Here is a 9,092-nt window from a genome sequence, read left to right as displayed (position 1 = left end):
AGTACTGCCCTTGTTGCTTGTTTTTGCCAAAGCCTGTGGAGATTCATTTATAAATGCTGTGAAGTGGGGTCATCTCCATGCAACACTAAAATCCGTTTAAGTAGGTTAATGATCACTGACTACGCACATTTCCGCCAACGCCAGATATCTAAAATTGGTATTAATATACCCCGAGGCGGGAGCAGCCCGACAGACCGCGTACTGAGCCCAGACCGCGGCCGGACGAGATGGCCCCCTGCTGACGCACATGCTCGGCCGGTTGCCCGCACGAGCCCCCGCCCTTTCCACGTACGATGACGTCGCGTGCTGGCGGCGGGCGCGCCGGCCGCCGTTCCCGGCCGCTGGTAGGTGAGTCACCCGCGCGGAGTTTGTGGAAGTGTCGCCAGCCGGGTCTCAGGGAGGCGCTGGAGGCCGCGGCCGGGCTTCGCGGAAGCTCGCCAACATAAAGTCCAATCCGAATTCCGCAGTGGCGTCCTTCAATGCGTTTGCCGAACATTGGTCAACGCTGGTCCCACTGTGGCCTCTAAAACGGGGCTCGGCTGCGTTTGGGCGCGCCGGCTCCCTGACGCGGTGGCTCCTGAGAACAGGCACAGGGTGGCCGACTCTGCCGCCATCGATCTGGCCTCGTGCCCGGGCCGGGGACGGGGCGTGACCGACGACTGGCGGCTCCCTGCCCCCCCCCCCCCCACCGGGGGCGGGGGCGGGGAACTGCGCCGCAGCCGGCTAATGGCCCCCAAAAAACATGCGCTCCGCGTCCCTCTAGTCAGCCGGCAGCGGGAGGCCTCTCGTCCTGCAGTCGTGTCCGGTGCTGCGCGTCTCTCGCCGTCTGCTGTCGCGAGACGTCCCCTCAGAACGCGTTGGCACTCATTTCAACCATATTTGTTTGTGACTTGTCGAAAGGATTGACGAAAAACCATACTGTGTTGGCCTCGTGGTGTGTGATTTCAAGCTGTATCATTTTCATTGAACAGTGTGTGCTGTGGCATTCCATTACTCGGCGGGGCGTGACGCGATGGATGGAACATGCGCAGTATTTGGGCTCAGAGTGGAGTCGCACTGACTAGTTCTTGATGAAGAAATCGTGGATGGCTGTCTCATTAAAGGCAGACGTTAAGTCCTTTGACCTTTTTGGGTAAGTTTGTGTTATTCAGCCCACTCAACCTTGGGCTTCCCAGAATTGCTGGCGGCTTACCCCTTGGCTCCTTGGTTTCGCCATAGATTGCGGACCCGGTGGGTGGGCCAAGTTTTCTAGGCCGCTTTGCAGCTTGTCGATATTGTTAGCCTTATGGTACGGAAGATTGGGTAGCACCGGGACCCAAGTGCATCGTGAACTTTTAGCAATTGTCGCTAAGCTGCAGAGCGACCAGGAAAATTCTGCACATCGTAGCTGGAGAAGCTGAAAAGAAAATACGCTGACACAAACATTAATGCCGACACAGCTAAAACAACTTGCATCTCTTGACCTTTGCGGGAATTTCATAAGAAATGCACTGATACAATGACACGTTTATACCCTGATCCATGCTGATTTCAGTTTGTTTGCTAGGCATTTATGTGCATTGAACGGTGCCGTGTAATTTTTAGCTCGCTCTGAGGTAGATGACCAACTATTACCTCGGAAATGCTCGAAAGGTTTCATGCTAAATGGTCATATTTGGGATTTTTATATTGCAATGAAATAGGCGGTATATTGATAAAGTTAGATATTGGGATACTCTGAGGAAATTAGTCATTGGCCGGGATTTTATTCGTTCACCTCATCAACATGTATGGTCTTAGGAACCGTGTACGACTGGGTAAAAGACTCCAGGGAACTGTGAAATGCTGAGCTTAGAAGGTCCTCGTGAAAAGATTCGTTTTTTAGCTAGAGAACTACTTGTCTTTGACGGTTGATATCCATAAAATGGGAATGAGTTTTTTCCAAACCTATTGATTGAAACGATCTATAGGACTCTACGATACATTTCTTCATTCCTATGTAGTTCTCAAATCAATCTTGTAGGAGGGATCCATCCATTAATTTTTGTCATCGAAAGCCAGCGATAGTGGTGGTCCATTTTACCTAAAAAAAAACGCATTTTGCCTCCCCCTTCTCATCCCAGATCTCATTGCATCACCTAAGGTCGCATAAGGTGGGAAGGAAAAGAACAAATCTATAAAGTTTGCAAGTAATGTATCTTTTCAAGGCGAATCGAAACGTGTCCGTTTATGTTATGCTTCAACCATTTGTGTCAAGAAGTGACCACTAAGGATGGCTGTTTGGCATGTAAATCTCAACAAAGTACCCCAAGGCCATACATTGACCACCGCTACTCCGATTGAGCTTAAAATTGCACAGTATGATCCAAATCGTCTCATGACCCTCAACAGCCATTTCCACTGATACGTGATATGGATGGGCGAAAAGTTTTCCTTAGATTGAGATGGATATCGCTCGAGCCGGGCGTAAATGTTCAAATGGCTCTAAAAACGGGTTGAATCTTCGTTTTTGCTGAAGGCTGATAACTTTCTCCCTTGCCCTCTGTTCTTTGGATTCAGGATTGGTAATTTTGTATGGTGGGTTGCTTATGCCCCGCTTAGGCGTGGCTCACTCCAGCTAAGTACCCCTCTGGGCACGGCGTGCCAAGTTTGGACACAGTGCCGTTCCCGCGCGTCCCAACTGCAGCCTTTACTGTCATCTAAGCCCAGCGTCACCGGCCGTCCAGCCGACGCGCTGCCTCAGCCACTCTGTCGAGTGCCCTGGTCCACCCGAGCGCCGACCGTGCTGGCCGGTGGCTGGAGCGAGTCCTGGCGCCCACTGACGCCTTGGCCCTCCCTCTCGTCGTCGGCAGGTGTGTCGGACCACGTCAAGTGTTTCCACTGCGACGGCGGCCTGCGCAACTGGGTGCCCGGCGACAACCCGTGGACGGAGCACGCGCGCTGGTTCAGCCGTTGCGGCTTCGTGCGGCTGGTCAAAGGCGACGACTTCATCCAGGACGTGCTGCGCGAACACCCGCAGGAGGCGGTGCCGCAGGCGGCGCCGGCCGACACGGCCGTCAAGCGGTGCCCCTTCTCCGACGAGGAGGTCGAGAAGATGATGGAGAACGCCATCTGCAAGGTGCGTCGCCTTCAGCGCCCGCCGGCGGGGGGGGGGGGGGGATGTCAGGATGGCGGCTTGTGTGCTGGCTCCGGGTGTACTCCTGGTCACATGTGAAAGAGCCGCTCTTCCTGTAGTGTACTGTATGGATTAGATCTACGTCCTGGTGAACGCTTTGTGACGTCATGGTCCGTGTTGGGGGGCCCGATTGTCGTCGGTTCATCGTTGGTTCAGTGCGATTCAATCTTCGGTTCAGTGCGATGTCTGCCCGATCGAGGGGGGGGGGGGGGCTTGCAGTTGCACCCTGAATCGCCTCCGAGTCCGGTCGTGCGTGTGTGACGCCGCGATGTCCGCGACCGGCCCTGACACCGAGCTCGTCCTCCCGCCAGACGGCGGTGGAGCTGGGCGTGGCGCGCGAGGCCGTCAAGCGCGTGCTGAAGCAGCGGCTCGAATCCACCGGCGTGCCGTTCACCGACCTCAGCTCGGTGCTGGCCATGGCGGTGGACCAAACGCAGGGCACGTATGCGCCGGCGCCGCCGCCGCCGTCGCCGCCGACGACGACCAGGTGAGACTCCCGGCGCACCGTCGGCAGGCGGTCCGGGGCGGGGCGGGGACGGCGCGGCCGGCCGGGCGGGGCGCCGCAGTCGGTGCCCCGTCGTGCACCGATACGGCTGAGTAACGTGACGCAGCAGGAGAGCATGGCGCCGGTTGTCGGAGTGCGGGGAACCACGCTTGTTATGGGTGGGGCGGACAACTCATGCTGCCTCGGATGTATCGGATGTGTGACTCACGGACGATAGTGGTGGACGCCGAAGTGGTCGGGTGGTGGGACGCCGCCGGGGTCGGGCGGTGGCCGCCGCTGGTGTCGGGTAGTGGGACGCCGCCGGGGTTGGGTGGTGGACGCCGCCGGGGTCGAGTGGTGGACGCCGCCGGGGTCGTGTAGCGGTGCCGGAGGGGTCGGGTGGTGGACGCCGCCGGAGTCGAGTGGTGGACGCCGCTGGTGTCGGGTGGTGGGACGCCGCCGGGGTCGGGTAGTGGGACGCCGCCGGGGTTGGGTGGTGGACGCCGCCGAGGTCGGGTGGTGAACGCCGCCGGGGTCGGGTAGTCGGACGCCGCCGGGTCGGGTAGTCGGACGCCGCCGGGGTCGGGTAGTCAGACGCCGCCGGGGTTGGGCGGTGGACGCCGCCGGGGTCGGGTAGTCGGACGCCGCCGGGGTCGGGTAGTCAGACGCCGCCGGGGTTGGGCGGTGGACGCCGCCGGGGTCGGGTAGTCGGACGCCGCCGGGGTTGGGCGGTGGACGCCGCCGGGGTCGGGTAGTCGGACGCCGCCGGGGTTGGGCGGTGGACGCCGCCGGGGTCGGGTAGTCGGACGCCGCCGGGGTTGGGTAGTGGACGCCGCCGGGGTCGGGTGGTGGTGCCGGAGGGGTCGGGTAGTCGGACGCCGCCGGGGTCGGGCGGTGGATGCCGCCGGGGTTGGATGCTCGGACGCTGTGCGCCGGTCAGTCAGACCGGCCGGCGGGCCGCGGCGCCCAGCTGACTCCAGCGGAGGAGCAGCTCGCACCCGTCGCCGAGCGGAGTCCACCGCGCACGGCGGGCCGCCGGCCGGACAGTGGCAGACAGACCGCCGGCCGGACAGCGGTGGACAGGCCATGCCGGCGCGGCAGCTGGTCCCTCCACACACACACGCACACACACACGCACGTGGATGGTAAAACCAGGTGGTGCAATGATTCAGTGGATTAGCTTTCCGGAATTGGACAAGATCGTTCGATTATACTGGTCGTTCTCGGATGGCCATTCTTTTGCTCACCCCAAGGGTGGCAAAACTTTTCCTCATTTTCGTTTGCAAAAAGATACCACAAGGAAACGACGCCCGGCGATACGTGCAGTTGTCATCTGTAGTTTATCTACTTAAGCCTTAAGAAGGACAAGGTCGCAAAAATGACGACATCGTTTTTCAATGCAATCGGCTCATCAGGCACCACGAATGCCTCTTGGTGTTCGTCATTCGCGGAGCTCCACCTGATGATCTTCCCGCATGCGGTCGGCCGGCGGCCGGCTCGGGCGACAGATGGCGCCGGCTGACGCGTCCCCGCGGCGCCGAGGCGGCGACGGCGACGCGATTGTCAACCGAGCTCGTGCCGCCCAGCTAAGCGCACAACGGTGCGCTGGCAGTGCGGCGGTTGGTGTCCGGCCGCGCGATGGGACCCTGTCCGAGGCGGTGTGGTGGGCCCGTCTGGCGGACGCGTGTGGGACTGTTGTTGCGCGGAGCCGGCTGACGTGTCGTGCCGTCCGGCAGCTGTCAGGGGCGGCGGGACCGAGCCATGGGCGTGCGGCCTCACCCCTGTCGGCGGCCTCCAGCGGGCGGCGACTCCGGCATGGGTTGACGTCCGGCTCCGAGGACGAGGACATGGAAGCGACGAACGAGGGGTAGGTGGTGGCACCTGGTGCTGCAGCGGTGGACATCACATCGTTTCCCAGGTTCTCATAGTTCCATTGCCGAGGCCTCTGGAGTCGGCGCAAGGCCATCTGGCGCCGACATCAGCAGTTGTGGCATCACCCGCTAGATGGCCCTGAGCACAGTTGCCGCCCCGCCATGCACTCTTGACGCGACAGAACTGATGTAGATGGTAGCAGCGGTGTGGCCAACCAGTGGGTCAGAATCTGACCCCGGAAAAAACCGTGGATGGCTGCGCATTGTGCACTTTGACCTGGAAACTGACATTGTACGCATTTTACGATTAGTGTCGAACTGTCGTGGGTGTCAGTGTTCCGGTACGTGAGTCTTGTGGAAGAACTGAATCTCGTACAGTGGCGTGCGGCGTGAGAAGTCTGCGACGGCGATTGTCGTGCTGCCCTGCCCAGGACGTGACGACAGTAACACGAGCGTTCTCTCCGACAGCCCCGCGGACGCCGCGACGCCGATGAGCGGGCACTGACGAGTCAGGTCAGCGAGGCCAGCAGCGAGTCCAGCCAGTCGACCGTGACCAACAACGGCGGCAGCGGCGGCGAGACGCCCCGGCTCCTGTCACCGGCCTCAGGTGCGGGCTCGCCAGCACACTGAGTGCCGTCCCACACGCACTTGCGTCACGTGCGCGCTGGGGGTGGGGAGGGCTCGCGGCCTTCGTGGGTTGTGTAAGATGGTGATATTTCAGCGGTAATTTGTGGCCCTGCGGTGCGTGGAATAGAGGGATGTCTGTTTATGTGTATGTCGTTGGCACGATTTAGTCACCTTACGTTTTCTGCCACTGCCTTACTCTGTCCCGCAAGCTGTAAGTACACATTTTTTAAGTGCATTTATGAAGCATGCTAGTGGCTCAAATAGCCGCATTCTATACTGCCTGGCGTATGGATAGCGTGTCGGTCTCACTCGGCAACAGCTGAGTACAATCTGGTGTGCTGTCCTGCCGTTCTGGCCCCCTGTGCAACGCCGGCCCTGTACACTGACCACCCCGCTCTGCTCCCTTCCCTCACACTGACCCCTCCCCCTTACTCACCCCCTCTCCTCCGCTCTGACCCCTCCCCCCTTACTCACCCCCTCTCCTCCGCTCTGACCCCCTCCCCCGCGCGCCCGCAGTGTCGACGCCGTCGGCCACGACGCCCAGCTCGCTGGAGGAGGAGTTCATCCGACTGAAAGAGCAGAAGCAGTGCAAGGTGTGCATGGACGAGGACGTGGGCGTGGTGTTCCTGCCGTGCGGCCACCTCATCACGTGCGTCAACTGCGCGCCGGCGCTGCGCGACTGCCCGCTCTGTCGGCAGCCGATCCGCGGCACCGTGCGCACCTACCTGTCGTGAGCGGGCGGGACGCGGGAGGCCAGTAGCGCGCTGCGCGGCGCTGGGTGTGGAGGACGACGCCGGCACTTGTACTGGTTCTTCAATGAAGCGCTGGCGCTGCCGGATGTCCCCCGCGGGGTGTGCTGTGTCGGCGCCGCCTCGTGCGGGGCTGGCGTGCGCCGACCCGCGCTGTGAGATGCGGTGTCCCAGCTCCGTGTGTGTGGCGGGGAAGTGCGGGGCTCTTCTTGCAGTCGACATGAGCCGGCGTCTGGTGTGAGGAACTGTATGGGTCCCCCGTGTGATGGACATATGTGGACTCCCCGTGGGCATGACTTGTGGATTCATTTTATGCGGGACATATGCAGATTCTTCGCGTGCGGGACGTTTGTGAGTCCACTTGTGAGACATGTGTGGACTCCCCGCGTGAGGGACATGTGTCGAGTCCCCGTGTGGGGGGCATATGTGGAGTCCCTGTGCGGGGATATGTTGGACCTCTTCTCTGGAGAGCCGGGTTTTGGAGCCTAGGGCAGGTAACGGCTGCTCTTGAAGCGGCGTGGTATCCCGTCTCTCAGTATGAGCGGTAGCAGGCACCGACTCCTGCTGAAGGCCACCTGTGTAGGCTCGTCGTGCCTAGCTTGGTCAGCGGTCAGAGTGCGGGACTTCAGCGGGGAGGGGGTCTCACCCGTAACGTAGACATAACTTAGCTGTGTGGCGTGCTCTTGGTAGTTTGGCCGGCCCACCTGGCGTTTACAGACGTGCCGTGAACACTGGGATCTATGACTCGTCTGCTGATTTGCTATCAGGCCGGTTTTGTGTGGCCGCACTGGTGTATGACAGGCATCGAGTCACGCTGTGGCAGCCAGGCCGGCGACACAGCTTCGAGGCCTGCACGCCGTACGCCCACGCCGCTCGGACCCCGCGCGGACGTTCCAGCACTATACAGCCCATGGCGATTATGTACCGATTGCCGCTGGCTGGGTTTCTTCGGCGCCTCCCTGAGGCCAGTGGTCGCGTAAATCTGAACTGGAGCTGGTCAAAAGGCCACGAAAAGGTGGCGGTGGTCTGCATAGCACCGTACTGCTTGGTATTGTCACCGGTTTTCTTGGCAGGACATCGCAAATCATGGTCAGCGTCTAGGCCTGCTTGTGCTTTGGTTTGCGTGTCCGGGTTTGTTCCTGACGGTGTATATATACATATTATTTTTGTAGCCCTCCGGACACCCATTAGCTGTGATTTCGTTTAATACATGTATTAGAAGCCGGCTCCGTGTTGACGCGAGCAGTGGCCCGCGCTTGCCACCGCGGAGGCCCATTTGACCAGCTGGTGAGGCCATGCAGAGCCTCACTGGCCATCATTCACTGCGCAGTCGCCCGCTGCAGCTCACCGGCGGCGGAGGTTCACTGGTGTAGCTCAGGACTGGCGAACGTTACCCGGCCATTATGCGGAGAGGCGCCGCCGGCGGCTGTTGCGCCGCTGGTGGGCGCCGTTTATTTGCGTTGGAAAATTGATACTGGACCACGAAGCTCGTTCCTCACACTTCTTAGCCAGGTCGTCATCCTTCAGCCCGCGGTTTGGCTGCCTCGTAGCTTGGTGTTCTGCTTCATTCATTTTCTCACTAGCACAGCAAAAACGCACGTTGTGGAGAAGACCGCGAGTGGTGCTTTGTGTCACCGTTGCCACGGGACCAAGTCGTGAGCACCAATCACGCGGCCGAGCTCTCACCAGCAAAGCTGATAAGATCTCGTATTTTGTTGCATCGCGATTAAGTTCCACAATCAGCGAAGAGCACGGAAACATCGCGGACGTTTCGTGTTGTTTGCATATTTAACGTGATTGAAATCCGTCGGCACAGGGAAGTCTTGATTAGCTCGCCCGCATCTTCTGGAGACAAGACAGTTTACTACCGCATATCTGTCCCGCCTTTTCCGAGATCACCGCAAACCCAGCGCGGCAGATTCGGTCTGCCCCTCCCCCATAACAGGAGATGCGTTTTGCGTGGTCCCGAGAGCCGAGCAAAACGCCCTTTCGCGTCCGAGTCTGTCGACCTGCCCCGCTGGTCAGCTTTATCCTGGAGATTGAGCCAGTGGGGGAACACCACACTGACTCAGTTCGGAGCGGTGGACTGGGGAGATGCCAAGTCATGGGCGGAAGTCAGCCAATACGCCCAGCGTGTCTGTCCAGCCGCCAACAGCATCGCCCAGCGTGTTTGCCCAGCGGCCAACAGCCACGCCAAGTGTGTGTGC

At 60.2% G+C, this 9,092-nt stretch overlaps 2 protein-coding genes across 2 annotated transcripts; both read left to right on the top strand.

The window, feature by feature from the left end:
- Positions 1-2,473: 2,473 nt before the first annotated feature.
- Positions 2,474-5,509, top strand: LOC119100041 (baculoviral IAP repeat-containing protein 7-A-like; the record flags this gene model as incomplete). Its single annotated transcript, XM_037223156.1, has 3 exons — positions 2,474-3,097; positions 3,466-3,641; positions 5,437-5,509. Coding segments are annotated over 3 exons (873 nt in total), but the record flags the coding sequence as incomplete, so codon positions are not given.
- Positions 5,510-6,645: 1,136 nt separating this feature from the next.
- On the top strand, positions 6,646-8,111 carry LOC119101750 (baculoviral IAP repeat-containing protein 7-B; the record flags this gene model as incomplete). The annotated part of the gene is made up of 1 exon (XM_037225168.1): positions 6,646-8,111. A coding segment is annotated over one exon (225 nt), but the record flags the coding sequence as incomplete, so codon positions are not given.
- Positions 8,112-9,092: the final 981 nt, after the last annotated feature.

This window comes from Pollicipes pollicipes, unplaced genomic scaffold, assembly GCF_011947565.3.
Source record: "Pollicipes pollicipes isolate AB1234 unplaced genomic scaffold, Ppol_2.1 Scaffold_4881;HRSCAF=5763_pilon_pilon_pilon, whole genome shotgun sequence".
In the NCBI taxonomy this organism is placed as follows: domain Eukaryota; kingdom Metazoa; phylum Arthropoda; class Thecostraca; order Pollicipedomorpha; family Pollicipedidae; genus Pollicipes; species Pollicipes pollicipes.
Note: the sequence above shows the minus strand (reverse complement) of the source record. Positions and strands in the feature narration are given on the sequence as shown.